The sequence below is a fragment of the Botryllus schlosseri genome, chromosome 1 (genome assembly GCF_051294905.1).
Source record: "Botryllus schlosseri isolate E-star chromosome 1, Bs_hap1, whole genome shotgun sequence".
NCBI lineage: Eukaryota > Metazoa > Chordata > Ascidiacea > Stolidobranchia > Styelidae > Botryllus > Botryllus schlosseri.
Window position 1 is genome coordinate 7,692,670 of NC_137236.1, and position 15,743 is coordinate 7,708,412.

General features: G+C 40.2%; 1 protein-coding gene across 2 annotated transcripts in view; it reads right to left on the bottom strand.

Annotated features, from left to right (window-relative positions):
• Window positions 1-9,967, bottom strand: part of LOC145432651 (intelectin-1-like) — a 46,589-nt gene extending 36,622 nt beyond the window's left edge. The window contains exons 1-5 of one of the 2 annotated variants that reach the window (XM_080309575.1): window positions 9,822-9,966; window positions 6,803-6,903; window positions 5,388-5,692; window positions 1,514-1,736; window positions 585-966 (exon numbers count right to left, since the gene is read on the bottom strand). In XM_080309575.1, the coding sequence (XP_080165701.1) occupies window positions 751-966; window positions 1,514-1,736; window positions 5,388-5,692; window positions 6,803-6,903; window positions 9,822-9,927 (951 nt within the window). In that variant the 5' untranslated portion in view covers window positions 9,928-9,966 and the 3' untranslated portion in view covers window positions 585-750. Of the gene's footprint in view, window positions 1-584; window positions 967-1,513; window positions 1,737-5,387; window positions 5,693-6,802; window positions 6,904-9,821 lie in introns of those variants that run through there. The other variant, XM_080309523.1, reaches the window with a different exon arrangement.
• Window positions 9,968-15,743: the final 5,776 nt, after the last annotated feature.

Consider the following 15,743-nt stretch of genomic DNA (forward strand, 5'->3'; position numbering starts at 1 on the left):
GCGTCTACGAATTTTGAAAAGTGGCCCACGATCCATTTTGAGTATGTGACACCTGCCCAAAATCATGAAGACCTGTATGTAGCCTATCGCCCATTATTGGCGCTCGTAAATTATATTGATTTGCATAGCCGTATACTGCAGCTGTAGACGGATCCAGGCAACTGTGAGCATAAGGTAATTACACACAAACTATACCTAATAAACAAATTTATGCATGCTCTCTGTTCTGATATTATGTTTTATCTGCATTGTCGCTGCTGAAAGGATTCACAGTATTAAAAGCATAAATGGAAAGGGAATCCTATAAATAAGGAATTAGTGTTGATCACGTTGTCATTTATGGTGAGGCTGCGATGTTAAGAATGCAAAGTAGAATATTTAATGATGTGAATGTCGCGAGTCATTAGTCATTACACGGTTCGAGTCAAGTCATTTAAGTCACCAGAAAGCTGGCATACGTCCACCTCAAATGCCTTTCCTTCATAGTTGAAGTAGCTTTATAACGTCTTGCAAAGCCTTTCTCTTATCCCTACATTGTAATTTTATTGAGCATGACCGTCATTCGAGTAGATGCAGTGACCAATGCTATGATATTATTTTCTATTAATGAACTGTAACTGTAAGCACACAGCAGTCAATTGGCACTTGACGCTTTAATCAATTAAAAATCAGTTATCTGCAAAGATAGGTTTTGATCACACGAATTATACCCAGCACTCAAGAAAGACGTATCGACATGCAGGGGTGGATTTATCGATAAAAAATCAGAACAGAAGACTGTAATATCTTTGTTGACGCTGTCCATCCTGGCCAATCCAAACCGGAAAAATCACCGAAGTAGCCGATATGGCCTGTATTGCTACTCGTGCTCCCGATGCACATGTGCTCGACATTCCCTTTTCCGGTCTTTATCTTTACACCGGGACAAAGAGCGAAAGCGTTTCCCTCGTGATTGATTGCCCGAAACTGGAAAATTATATTTGATTTATTCATTCTTTAATCAGAAATGATTGTGCGGAGTGTTGATTCCAAATTGAAAGGAAAGCCCAAAATGTAAAGCTTGACAACAAGGTAGAAAAGTGACCGTTAGTCGTTTGAAAAATTTGCCAAGGACCCGTTTCGTGAATTTTCTTGTAAAGTTTGGGAACTCTTGATGTAGAGTGATCTATGTTCATTTTTCTCCCCGTGACCAATGCGGCGGAATTGCAAAAACCATGACATATTCACATTTCGCACACCACAAGCTATTGAAAGAAATGAAAGCGATCTTTCGTCACGCTTCATCGCTCATCATGAAAATTGAATATGATAATGCACAGTAGACATATGACAATTACATTCATTTTCATATCATATTCAATAATTGCGCACTGATATGGTCGCGGGTATGATTTCAACTCAATGGTGCGATATTATAAGGCTGAAAGGTTTGACTTCATAATATCTCCCAAACTCTATATTTGAGAGCCTCCAATGAATGTGGTGGGAAATACTCCAGTATAAAAAATTATACTTGCACGTATCCGCTATCGACTTCATTTCTTGTGTGCGATCCCAGCGCATCAAGGTAAGACTGTTTGGTCCCCTTCGCCCATACCACTGGTATTGCCGGACCGTTGTCAACGTTAACTTTGTATATGCCGTCTCTTATTTTGAAATGGTGCGAGTATAAATGCCCAAGATTGCCTCCGAAAGTTGGTAGAAAACCAGTGTTGGTGTAGTATTTGAATAACGCTCTAAATAACGATGGAACATGTATTTTAGTTGGTTTATTCCATTAGTTCTAAGCATCTATTCCTCATGTCTCACGGGCTCTACTTCACGTCAAGACACACTCAACTCGTACATGTCATTGGATTAGAGAAAACACGGCTGTTTTGGCCATGATTGGCTATAGGTAATTTGATGTGTTCTTAACAAACGCGATGTTATAACGTCGCTACGGGTAGAATGTATAATAGAGGCTCCGAACCGGCGGGAAATTCCCACTGGTGGGGAATTCAATAGTTTCTGGTGGGGAAAAGCTGCATTTGTTGAACATTATATACAGGATGGTCTACATATTTACGGAGACACATGCGTGATTATCGTTACCAGTTGACTGCTCTGGAATGTACGTATGGAAATTATATTGCTTGCGTTGTAAATAAAGACTAATCTATACCTCTGGATAACCAATGATGGCGTCACAAACGCACCCAGCACAACCAGTATGACGTGAAATAACGCCTTAGGTAAATTCTGAGAGTCACCGCAATCGGTTCATAATACTTTTTTGTTGCTGTTACAGGCGATTGTCTTGCGTACTGGTGTGGTTGTGTGTTCTGTGTACTCAAGCAAGTAAATAGTTTTGGATAGTGGGGAATGAACACTAGGAATAAATCTGAAGTGAGGAATGAAGACAAAAAGGTTGGGATCCACTGATTTGGAAGGTAACTATAATAATTGTTGTGAGCGGAGCAAAAATGACATCGAGTGTCAGTCAAAATCAGAGATTCGCAACCGCTTTAAGCTAACCTTCTTTCTACTCTCATTGACCGTTGAAAATTTCACAAAAATATAATAGGTAGCTGTTTGCTTTTATAAATAGTTCTCGTCAATTTTAGTATATCAATGCCCAAATAACGGATATCAGTTATGTCTAAGCCGCTCAAGGGAACCGGGAAGAGAATTACTGCAGACTATATAGCAGACCTGGGCAGAATGTCGGCTACTGCGGCCCGCGACGGGATTTTGATAGGCCCGCGAAAAGTGGCCTGGAAGTTAGAACATGAGACCTACTTTTGAATGCTAATGTGTGATCTAAAACCATAGGCTATGAAAACTAAACTGGAAATGCATTATGTGTTTTTAAGCCTGTTTATTAATATATATACACTGTACAGTGATTACGTAGCATCATTATTATAAGCAGTATATTCTGGATTCAAAATAATGCAAATATAGCAAAGTATGCCGTAACAAATAAAGTCAAAACTAACGGTTTCCAGATAGTTCAAAACTTATTTGTTGCCATTGCTACTTTGCGAATTACTCGGTATGTGCTTTAATTTGTCATGTCATACGTTCCCGATCCTTAAAACATGTCAAGCAGTCCACGTGAGTTGCGCCCACTCAAAAACGATCAACAGGCATGTTAAAAATTGAGGGGTGGACGCTAAAGACAGACATGTAAAGAACATTTGGTGCAGTAAATATTTGTTTACTTCAGTCTGAAGGAAACCCGCCTACCTCACTGTAACCCCAGTGCATTGAAAATGCCCAGACGAAAAAAGTGCGGAGGTGGTCAAAGTAGTCAAGAAAGCTACTCAAGTAGAAATAGAAGTAGCGACGAAAAAATCTACTCAAGTACGAGTAGAAGTACTTCTTACATAGGCAACCTAAAACTACTTGAAGTAGAATTGGAACGGACTGACTTTAAAACTACTCAAGTAAGTAAGTAGCTGTGAAAACGATCGTAGTTCTTTCGCATGGACCGTCAGAAACTGCAAACGGAGCTATGAAGAAGTTGTAGTGAGCTTGATTCATATTGATGATCCCAGGAAGTGTCAATTTTTGACAGAATAAGCAGTCGTCCACAATATGGGATGTAAATGATAGTATTGATGTGGAAATGCGATACTAATCCTTTGTTTACTCGAATACATGTGCATGGCATGGCGCCCTCCCCCATAATATAAGTCTCCTTGTTCAGTCGAAGAGCAATACGGAGAATTGGGTCGGATACGGCCTTAACACTTTGCGCGATTATTATACATTAATTAAAAATATGGCATTTCGTAAAAATGCCATATAGTGTATAGCTTCATTTTCGGAAAATATAACGGAATACTACACTTGCTTTTACATTTCAACATGTGTGTTATCCAGACAAAAGAACTGAAACTATAATTAGAACTCAACGTATAATACTCGTAATTGAATGAAAAATACGTGTACTACTTCTAAAAAGCGAAAATATATTTCATGTCTTTTGTCCAGAAAGTTTCAACGGTTGTCTGCTAAGACAGGTCTAACTTTAAATAAAGTCAAAGTCCACTTTTCCAGATTAGGATACGTCATGGGATGCTAGGTGTAATAGGTAATTGCTAGATTGCGAAACGGTAGTTCCAAACGTTATGAGGGCCATACTGTGATGAAATATTTGATACAGGCGACAATGCTGTGTGAACGGAACCACGCAACCCAGTATCTACATATATCCAGTGATATTTCGCTGAAACATGTTTGTCACTCCATATCTACTGTGCGCGAAGCGCAGCGACAATTATGGGTATTACGTCACTTTAATGCACATTAAATGTTGGTACTACGTAAAAACAGCCCCGAAATTCCTACGGCTATCTTTCTTATTCGGGAATTAAACTACTTCTACTTGACAAACTAAAAATAGCGAAAAGTAAGTAGGTAGTTCACAAGATATTACGAAGTAGAAGTAGAAGTAGCGAAAAATATATCTACTTGAGTAAGTACCAGTAGTAGAGGAAAACTACTTGAGTACTTCGAAAAAGTAGAAGTACTTCGTTACTGACCACATCTGGAAAAGTGATCCTAGCTACGCCTACAATTCGGCAGCAGCGACCACAATCGGCGCGCATGGGAGTGAGAGCGACTGAAGAATGACTGCGAGAGAGATTGAAAGACGTTCCCAATATTACAAGAAATCAAAGACCCGTGAATTTGTGTCGAGGAGCACAAGGCCTAAAAAGACGGTAAGCTCCACTATGTTGCGCCCATGTTTACAATCAATACAGTTTGTGGTGAGCAGGTAGCTGTGTTTAAAGATACATTTCGAATCGGTATTATGAGAAAAAACGCAGTGAAATACAAACACTCGTTGGCTGGTTGAGCCCCTGAGAATGTGGATTTCAGGGCATCTGCCAGCCAGGCTCTAAAAGCTGAAAGGCTAAATACCACGCTTTACACAGCTCGGGACAAAGACCAACTTTGTAATATCTCAAGTGCATTTTGACGTCTCCATAGAAAAAAAGGCCTGAAGTTATAGGATTTAAATGAGTTCAATAAAGTATTCACCTAATTACTCGCGGCTCAATGGCGGTACGTGGTGGAAATTTATTAAACTCGAAATATCGTCTCCCTTGTGGAACCGCAATTAGCGTGAACAGCCAAACGATATTCGTACCGGATCACTGTACCAAATCTTGCTTTCGCAGTAGACCGTTTGTACGACTCTAATCTCGGTATTATTAATTTATAGTCAAGCCTAAACAGTGGCCTTCAAATGTTTCGATTTAATAACCAAAGTTCCGGTCGATATAACAATGTAGTACGGCGGTACGCACATGACAATAGTTTCGGGAGCATTGAGTCGTACGAATGAATCACGAAAATACGAACGTATATGGAATGCAATAGTGTGTCATTACCGATATTTGATGTCAGGTAAGGGAGTGTCATTCGGAACATGCCAGATCATGATGTCATCAGCGTGCATACTGAAATATCCCGGATTTTTGTAGTCGTCGCTGGTAGCTGATGCGGGTATCCCATGAGTCGCACGGTTTTCCCAGAATCCGTCTCCATGGGGATGTAGAGCTGACACGCCTTGCTCGCTAGACCAGCGATCGCCAGTAGTACATCTTCCATTCATGTTATTTTCATGGATCGAAGCGACTAGAGACCAGCCTCCACCTCCCACCTCCATGTCGCAGTATGTTTGGTAGACATTCCCCTGGAAGAACGCGTGCTTTATTATCCTCCAACAAAGTTTGATAATTGAATCAAAGACTTTCGTAGTAAATGTAGATAATTATTGTTGGGACTTGAGTGAATGCACAAATAGGACTTTCACCCGCCAATCCTGAACTTTGTCACAAATGACCAAGGCATTCCAAGCCTTAGACTATTGGAACGTTGCAGCACCTCTAAGAATCTGCATGTTTATGAATTTTTGTGTACATTCTGTCTACACCCGACTTCAGTACAGACTCCATTGGTTCTTTTCCAGAAAAAGGTCATTATTTACGTCAAGACTTTTCAATCAGATTTTTGAGTTTATTTTGTCGGTTTCTCACATTTTAATATGGCTGACTGATGGCAACTCTTCCGCCAACTCAAGAATATTTCAAGAACAATAGCACGTCTTCACTGTAAAAACAAACGCCGATTCTAACATTGAAATGACATGTGTCGCTCCGTACCATGTTAATTCTTGAAATATTCCAAGAGTGTAGAGACATATATAGTAGAAAGACGTATATGGCAGATATCTATGGAGCTTCCGATATGCGGCACGACGTCATACCAGACAGATTACATAACGGCCACAACCTGAAGTTGAATTGCTATATTGAAACTTTATCTGACAACAAATTATGTGTACATTGGTTGTGGTGAAAGGTCAGTTTGAATCACTATTAAGACATGGTTTGATGCATATCATGTTAACTAGAAACGTGTGTGTCAACAAGTTGAGGTGAAAATGAACAATGCTCTTTTATGTCTAGGCGTGATGCAGATGTTACCCGGTTTGAACATGATGTATTCCCAGTCTTATTTTATACAGTGTAGCATTGAATAAATTTTTATGTCAAGTATATCTAAAACTTATATATATTTTACTTTATGTCCCATGATATATATATAACAAGCATTTGGCTTCACTCGAATTAGATTTACTCAATAAGCGGGATGCCAGGGCAACGTTGCCTTATCTATGTGATTTGAGACGGTCATCATTCGACTCAGACAGAAAAATCCTCAAGAGGAAAATAACTACTGCGCATTCGCATTGCTACTGGAGCAGAACTATGCCGTTATGAACCTAATACTTCAGCCCTACCTCCTTGTCGATGATGTAGTACAATCCATTCTTAATTGCCGGATTATGTCTCTTTAATCCTTTACAGGTCTGAGCTGGATTGTTATACGAACCGAGTGGATCTGTGAAATACCGATGAGAGTGTTGAAAGCCTGAAAGGTTATCGCTAACTAACTAGAATTTAAACTTCATATCACCGTGGCAGCAAGAAGGTTGTTTTAACTGAAGATGATGATAAACCTTGTATCCATCAAACGTATACTTGAGTTTCGCATTATGCCGGTTGTAGCCTAAATGAATCAGGTCACTTCTGCCGCTGCCACGCGCTCGACATGAAAATGGATTAGACCTCGAGGCTAATTTGCAATCTTAAAAACGATTGCCTTGTAATGAGGGCCGCAATAGCTCTCTATTCGCACAGTCGTCTTGGGTCCCACCACAAGTGGTGAACAAAACTCATGGGGTGGGGCTTTTAACCAAGAAAGCGTATTTTCCCATAAGGCCAATATCATTACCAGGCCTATATCCGGCCCAACAGACAAACGGGCATTTCACAGTGTTACACACACATATCTTTTCTGTGTGGCGGGATAGAGTTGTGGTATAATCCCAAGCTACAACAGCAATGGGTTGTGAGGTCGACTCCAGAATTACTATCTAAGTGTTGGAGGGTAATCTAGGTTCCTTCTCGCCATCTCATCCGCGTAAGCGGTGTCATACACAAAGCTCGGGAGCGGGCCGTGCTACAAGTCGACAGTTACGGAATAAAAAATAAGGAATATCGGGCTGGTGAAAATGACCATAGTAGTCAACAAACAACCACAAACAACAACGACAACAGCGACAACAGCAACAACAACGACAACAGCGACAACAACAACGACAACAACAACGACAACAACAACGACAACAACAACAACGATAGCAACAACGACAACAGCGACAACGACAACGACAACAACAACAGCCACATATCTTTTCTGTAGCAAAATGAGTCCAGTAGTACGCGATTCACGAACGAGCTGAAGCAGGCAACCGTGAACACGAGACTCTCCAGTCTCCGTACACTATAAGATCGTGAGTATAGTGTTAATAAAATTCATTCAGTGTCAAAATCAAAGTTCATTCAGACGTCGACTAGATCCTTGCGGTAGCTCACAACTGTAGTGCGTTTCGCTACATCATTCCTATAACATTTACTTTTGTAGAGGCTTTTCGAAATTATGACATATTTCTGCATTGCATGTTATCTGCATAGGCTACATGTTAGGAATATAAGCATATGGACTCGCCTAATTTTGCGTTACATCTTGTAGGCGTTATTCTATATTAATATTTGTTGACTGTTAGGTAAAGCGTAGTTTACAAACTTGAAGCTAATATGGAATTAGAAGATGATTGACCACACTGTTTATTGAATTCGAGAGATGTCATGGCTACGCTTAACTACGCTATAACTTTATTTATACAGAAGCATCCCAGAGACAACGGTTTGCTCATTTAACAGGGTGGATAAAATGTATCTTTGTTGATACAATTACTGGGATATATTGACTTCTCCTCGTAGCTTTTCCTAATTTATCAATGTCACAGTTGATTAGGCACGACGATGGACCCACTTTAAATACCACACATCATTACAGACCGAACTGAGAAACCACATTCCACAAACACTCAGTCTCCATTCACGTCATTTCTTAAGGGTTTTTAAATTTGGCCTTTACTTTTATTGCATATTTGATCATTGGTATCGTAGTGTAGGAGAGACCGGGAACAAATGTAACTAGGGCCAAATGCAACAATCGAGCTCACTGTTAATAATCGTATTAGCTTTGATATTTTGAGTGCGCATGACGTAGGTATGTCTCCCAATATACCCGAAATTATGTTGAGCTGCAACGTGAAACCGCGGAATGAAATTTTTGACACATGAGTAAATATTTTCCGGTCTAGAATATTTTGTTCAAGAGTATAATACTTCAAGCGGTTACAGCGTAATTGATGCAGCTGAAACGATGGTACCATAGCCTACCGTGATGATAGGAAATTTGGACGGACATAGCCAGGAAAGTACCATACTGACCCTCTCTATATACTACAGCCAAACCCTAACCTGTGCATCTAATAATACTTTTTAATACTGTACCCCAACCCTAACCCTTTCTTGTAGCCTATTCGTTGTTAGTCTTTGCCAGTCGCTCAAAATTTTGGTTGTTCAGTCGCTCAATTTTTTTTTCTGTGTTTGTATTTTTCAGTAGTCATGATTAGGAATATTTCGAAAACTTTCGGTTTCTTTTTAATTGACGGGTATTTACTAATGCGGAGCGGGTCGACAAATTCTCTGGTCCGACTACGATTCGGTTTTTCAATTCGGAAATCCGGCCCTACACGGTACGGTGGCTCCGTGAATTTATAAAGGTGGCTCGTTTATTTTCGCACTGGCTTGGCGGTTACTTGAGTGTGGTTGGTTGGTAGTTATTTAGTTACAAACCTCATGCTCATCCATAAAGATTCTGGCCTTATCAAAAAAGTACTGATCCGGCTAAAATTGATAAAATCTGACCGGATATCCAATCTGGCCCCGGTCCATGATCCGCCCTAGTATTTACGTAGCATGAATGAAACATGAATATGAATAGCTTGTTATTGTTGCTAATTTTGTCGCTACGGTTATCAAAGAGCACCTCTCTACCGAATTTGAATTTATGATTAATCAATTACATGTTTACCAGTAATTGTAATTGTAATTTGATATTTTTAACATGGAGTAACTGTAATTGCAATGTCATTGAAACATGCAATATGGTAATTGTAATTATCATTGAACTGAATTAATGTTATTGATCGAACTCTGGTGTGGGGTAGATAAGGAAATTTTACTACTAGCACGGGTTCCTTGTCTCAATGGTAAATGAAGAATGCCTAGATACTCTTTCAACTCTTTGTCCTGTGAACGCATACAAAAACCAAACGATTTGGACGCACACGAATGTAGAGTAGATTGCCGCAAAGCGGTCAATAAATTATTTAGTCAACTTACCGTGTCCTTTAGTGTCCTCGCATTCCACGGCAAGAAACATCAGCGCAGCCAGAAGACCGACTATTGTCGACGTCCTGCCTTCCATGATTAGCGAAGTAATTTCCATTTATCCTATTTATCTGCAATATATGTATGATATGTTTTAGGGACATACCGAATAGGCATATATCTTGTGTAATCATGGATTACATCATGTAGGCCTTATTCCACATCAATATCTATCAACAGTAACGTCTGGCATACATACTCACGCTGATCGACTGAGCGACCGGCGAACTATGTATCTATGTACCAGCATCACATATTTATGGTGAATATTGGTCATACGTTTAATTAAAAGTGGGCACTCACGCGAATGTTTGGTAAACAAGCTTCGTTTACAAACTTAGTGAGGACTAAAATTAAGATACAACAAAAAATGATTGGTCATGGTCATGCTTTTCACTGGACTAGAGACTGGTCCCGGCTATATTTCATACCTATGGAGAAGGCTCCTCTTACCTATTGAGTATAAAAGCGAAAGCGGTTCGCTTATTAGGCAACTTCAGATTAGAGAGTGACGCTCATTTCTTGTTAGACATGCTATAGACCAGTGGTTCCCAACGTGGGCGATTTGGCGGTCTAGGGGGCGGAAATAACGAAGGGGCGATAGGGGGCGAAAACGGACGAAGCGGGCGCTAGGGGGCGAAAATAACGAAGGGGGCCATAGGGGGGCGATGGCGCGTTAAAATGACTATATTGGAGTGAAGTCGGAGAAATGACCTTTTTTAGTCAACTCACGAAAATTTAGCTGTGAAAGTTTAATTCCGAGGTCGAGCCGAAAAGATGACCGTTTTGTTTAGTCAACTTGCCGGTGATTACAATTTGTTCGGTTCCCAAAGGGGCGATGAGTCGAAAAAGGTTGGGAACCACTGCTATAGACGCACAGAGACGCAACATTTTACACGGGAGCTATTATTAAATAAACTTCCGATACTACTATAAATAGCTTCTAGGACCTATATTGAGGAGTAGATTTCCGAAGGCACTCTCGTCAGGGGGTAATCGTCACTAACTAGTAGACAATTAAAAAGCACAATGTATATCAACAATCGTATCACAAAATATGACATCGCAAGCGAGAAAGTTCGCATAAGGAAGCTTTCAATGTACTAATTATATATGATACAAGAATTCCTTTAGTTAACACAGCCTTCGCAGGTGTATTTTGACGAAAGTCGACTCCAAGGCACACAAATGCAAGCATGAACGGCCCCTTCCGACTACGCGAAATTTGTCGTCGCGATAATGTTTCGCACAAACGGGTTTATCCAACAAATGCTTCCACATGGCAGATTTTATGGCCTTTGATTGCTCCGGAACAACCTTGAGGGTCGATTCAAGGGTGAGCTTTTCGCCGAGCGCGATGCACGTGTTCTAATAAATATGAAGATACACTCACGTAGAAGTGACGCCGTAAAACTCTTCTTAATTACAAGTAGATACAGAAAATGAAGGCTTGAGAAGTAAAGTAGTTGAGTATATAATTTCAAAATGTATATTTGATCTAATGGTTCTAATCGTTTAGCGGTAAATCGCGGGTACCTACTTTTAAGGTTGCAGTGTTTGCGATTGCGCATGCTATATTGCTGTCCTTAATTTGACAACGAATTTAGAGGAATAAGTTCGCAACTAAACTGTCATTTCTTTGTATTTTGTTTTTCTAATCATTGTTCTAGTCAGACTGTGTATAAAGCGTAAATCGCTACACACAAAATATAATTATCTATCTATCTATTCATTTCATCGAGCAAACGGACGAGCAAGAACAATTGCGAATCTCGCTCGCTTACGCATCTTCGTTTTTCAACCAAAGATTTGTTCAATTTGGAGTGTCTGGTTGTGTTAGATTGCATACAAGACTGATACGCAAAGTTTACCCAGTCCAAAAGCGGATTTTAACTGAGCATGGAGAACTCGACGCCTGGGAAATCGGCACCGATATACATTAAAGTGTCGCGTCGAAACATGCAGGGTGCATCTCGCGACTAATGACTAATGGAGCTGCGCATACGTGTGTTATTCAAAATATATTTAGCTACAGTGATAGGCTACTCCATACTGTTTGTATGACAATCATACTCATACAGGTGGTGCAAACATAACATTTAATTACTTATCATAGCATATAAAAATCCAATGTGAAAAGTACGTAGTTTAACCCAAAAACTATCGTGTGGAATCGGAAGTAGTCTAAAGCAGTACAAGTTGGTAAATCCTACTTTGGTACGCCGGGAATGTAGAACTACGTCGTTGCAGACCAGTAACCAGCTCTGCTTGCAGGACATCTGTCAAGAAGGCATCAATAGCTCCACTAAGTATGGATGGCTTACGGGCGCTCGTAGCGGATACGGTAATACTAATGATTACAGCTTGAAAAGACGGCAATGACTATAAATTTAGAGTCTCGTCGAGGAAGTGTCCCACAATCAATTTCTGAAACTTCAAAAAATATATGTGGAAACGTTAATCGGTCCATGACATCATGTAGCCTACATCACCGCTTTCAGCTCAAACCACTTGTCGATCCTGATTCAATGGAACTGCCGTGGCTTATAGAGTAAATTAGGCGGAATGAACTATTACACTTGGCAACAATTTTGTGCAAAAAAATTGTTGAATTTGATTTTGAACTTGATTTGGGCTAATTTTGACGTGCTGATTCCAAAACTGCCGCTGGTTTTCTTCCATCACGTCATGTTTTTGCTCTACGACATATCCCGAAAATATGCAAATTTCACGAAGCTCAACATATTATTTTTCCATACCACATCAAAATCCACACTTTTACCGTATGATGAGTGATATAGCCAAGGGCTCGATTGAATTATTAGGAAAAAAAGGTACCGGTATCGATTTTTGATTAGAGGATGCAATCATCCGAGGATAATTCGGACACATATTTGATTCAAACCGCAGGATATGGCAAGAAAAATAAGCATTACATTTAGCTATAGGTCCAACTCCCCATTCAGCTTATCCAGTGTAATTAATTTGAAACTCCTATACGCTCGATAATTTGGATCAAGATGAATATTTTGAAATCTAATATGATTCAGAACGTAGAGTAGTCCATCAACACGATATACTGATTTGATATAAGCTTTGGGACTTGGAATAGAAATCATTGGAACTTTTATCATCTTTACCAAGTGAGAAATGATTACTTGGCGAGGTAAGGAAGCTATCTCACTTCGGATCGGGAGAAACATCCCCTTTTTCGTATGTCTACTTTCGGTAGCTCTGTGTATTGCTGTGATACTGGCATTGGCAAGATACTGTTACCATGGATTACTGGAGGAATCCCGATTTACATCTCAAGTGAATGCCAAATGCCTCTAAGTAGCTGATAAAGGGTCCTAAAGTTTGGCATTCTATAAAATGGCAACGTCTTAGGTGCATTAACAATTGCACTCGCAGTTAGTCTTCGTGAATAATACAGAAATATTGAAAATAATACAGAGACATTGAATTGTTGCAATATCACTAGCACGATTGGATCATACGTCTCAGCTTCGAAATATTGTGTTTTCTCAGTCGTCAAACAACAAGGATCCACTTGTAGCCCTGATACACATGTGACCCTGCCATATGTTTATGTCGGACAGCAGACATTCAAAAAAGCTAAAATATCTAAATAATTTCCCCAAAAACCATGACATAGTCGGAGATGGGCAAGGAGAAAATAACCTCAACATCTGAAGATGATGGGGGTAAGATACCAGAGTAGATTGGACCTTACATATGTTAGCTGACTATTGCTCGAGCATTAAACTAGGCAACCGACAAAATTATGGGTTATTAGCGTAAATTTGGACCTTGAAACTCGCACTTTATTTTTCCTGTAGAAGCAATATCCGTTTAAACCAGGGGTTCTCAACCTAGGGTGCGCGGAAGGCTCTCAGAGGGGGGGGGGGCGAGACATTTTTGTCAATTTTGTCAATGTATGTATACATTGTGACTAAACATGTATTTCACAACCATTCTGAAGAGACGATTATTGAAGATTAAACTTAATTCGTATTTTAGAAAGCTTGCCAAACTCAAGCTCCAGCAGTCGCGCTCGACGGAGTATGGGCTGACTTCAACTTCATTTGATCAAATTTTTGATATTCTTTGAAGATTTAGAGAAATTCCTACGTGCAAGTCATTCGTTACTTTATAGCAGCGGTTCTCAACCTTTTTTGACACGCGCCCCGCTTGGCGATGGTCAAAAGAATCGCGCCCCCTGACCCCTCTTACATTTATCGTCATGTCAAAAAGAGCACATCATCTAATACAGAGGTGGGCAACCTTCCTGCTAATCATGGCCGCATTTCGATTACTTGTGTATCCTAAGGCCGCATCCCCGGGCATAGCCGCAATGAACGACCTGGACGCAAAATGCTTATGGTAAACTGACCATATCCATTCCCGGTGAACTCCGGACTATTCTACTTTTCACAACGGCATATTGTACGCAACGAAATCACGAGTGGCAATGTTATGAATAGTTGCTGGGAGTGCGTATTGTCGCGCACAGCGCGAAAATTTTTCAGAGCCGCGAATGAATTGTTATTTCTTGAGGATTCCCATTCCTGCTCCAATTAAGAAGGGCGCTACTGCATTAAAATAGAAAAATGAAGTCTTGTTGAATTGCACGGAGTGCGAAGAAAATCTCAAGATTGAATAAAATATCTCGAAAATTCGGGAGTGAATTCGTAATTGCAATTTGCATGTATACGGCTGCCAACACATACTAATTGAATTAGGCGTCGACGGCCGCACAAATTCCCTTCTACGGCCGCATGCGGCCGTGCGGGCTGCCCACCCCTGTTATAATAGTATACATACGGTATATCTTACACCAATTATGAATCCGCATTCCAGTTTAGTCTTTTACATTGCTGACAAACTTCCCCAAACGTGTTTGAAAAATAACAAAAAACATTGAAAAGGCTGCACTGAGACTAATCTTGATGCTGGTAGTGACTACAGAGAGCACGTCGTCGTTCTGTCCTGCCATGCTAAATTTTATCAGTTTTGAAAATTAATTGAATTGTGTTGATTTATAGCCAAATTGAGGGCGAAACCGGGCAACCTACATCGTATCTAAGTCTGTCTTAGGCAGTGCAGTTCGCCATCTATCAACAACAGCTACCTATCGCACAGAGATTTAGGCTACTCCCAAAGCTATAAGTAATGAATGACTTGCACGTAGGAATTTCTGTAAATCTTCAAAGAATATCAAAAATTTGCTCATATGAAGTTGAAGTCAGCCTATACTCCGTTGAGCGCGACTGCTGGAGTTTGAGTTTGTCAAGCTTTCTAGAATACGAATTAAGTGTAATCCTCAATAATCGTATCTTCAGAATGGTTGTGAAACACATGTTTAGTCACAATTCATACAGACATTGACAAGATTGACAAAAATTCCTCGCGCCTCCCACCCATAGAGCCTCCCGCGTCGCACAAGGGGGGCGCGCCCCCCAGGTTGCTTTATAGCTTTGGCAGTAGCCTAAATCTCTGTACGGTAGGTAGCTGTTGTTGATAGCTGGCGAACTGCACTGCCTAAGACAGACTTCGATGCAATATAGGTTGGCCGGTTTCGCCCTCAATTTGCTATAAATCAACACAATTTAAATCATTTCCAAAACTGAACAAATTTAGCATGGCAGGACAGAACGACGCCGTGCTCTCTGTAGTCACTACCAGCATCAGGATTAGTCTCAGTGCAACCTACCTTGAAATTATTGATGTCCTTTTCAATGTTTTTTTTTGTTATTTTTCATTTTCATTTGTATATTTCATTTGGGGAAGTTTGTCAGCAATGTAAAAGACTAAACAACTGGAATGCGGATGCAAAATTGGCGTAAGATATACTTTATGTATACTATCAGATCA